This window comes from Cynoglossus semilaevis, unplaced genomic scaffold (assembly GCF_000523025.1).
Source record: "Cynoglossus semilaevis isolate Cse_v1.0 unplaced genomic scaffold, Cse_v1.0 C18957800, whole genome shotgun sequence".
Classification (NCBI taxonomy): domain Eukaryota; kingdom Metazoa; phylum Chordata; class Actinopteri; order Pleuronectiformes; family Cynoglossidae; genus Cynoglossus; species Cynoglossus semilaevis.
The window spans coordinates 1-659 of NW_007589934.1; the positions used below are offsets into that span (position 1 = coordinate 1).

The 659-nt window shown below is 57.2% G+C and overlaps 1 protein-coding gene across 1 annotated transcript; it reads left to right on the top strand.

The window, feature by feature from the left end:
• Nucleotides 1-11: 11 nt before the first annotated feature.
• Nucleotides 12-653, top strand: LOC103399545 (neurexophilin-2-like; the record flags this gene model as incomplete). Its single annotated transcript, XM_008338221.2, has 1 exon — nt 12-653. A coding segment is annotated over one exon (642 nt), but the record flags the coding sequence as incomplete, so codon positions are not given.
• Nucleotides 654-659: the final 6 nt, after the last annotated feature.

The following is a 659-nucleotide window of genomic DNA, read 5'->3' on the forward strand; positions in this document are numbered from 1 at the left end:
TTCTCGCTCTTGTTCTGTTGTCTTTGAAGGTCACAGGCAGGAAGGTGCACGGAGGAGCCACCGAGCTGCTGCAGTGGGGAGACGGTAACAATGAACAGAAGGCCCCCCCCACTGGGACCAGTCCACGGATCCTCAACCCCCTCCGTCTGTTTGCCAAGGGTTCCCCTGGACTCAGGAGCAGCGTGAGGGAAATCACGTATTTGCAGAACAGCGAGGACTCGTGGGACTGGTTATCAAACCACACAGACATTCAGGGAGCACAGGCCCGAACCAAACGGAGGCCCATCGTCAAGACTGGGAAGTTCAAAAAGATGTTCGGGTGGGGGGATTTCCACTCCAACATCAAGACTTTGAAACTCAACCTGCTGATCACGGGGAAGATCGTGGACCACGGGAACGGAACCTTCAGCGTGTATTTCCGCCACAACTCCACGGGCCTGGGCAACGTGTCGGTCAGTCTGGTGCCGCCCTCCAAGGTCGTGGAGTTTGAGATGGCGCAACAGTCCGCGCTGCCGGAGACCAAAGACACCAAATCGTTCAACTGCCGCATCGAGTACGAGAAAACGGACCGCAACAAGAAGACGGGCGTTTGCACCTTTGAACCGACCAAGACGTGCTACCACGAGCTGACGCAGAGCCACGTGTCCTGGCTCTGCTCC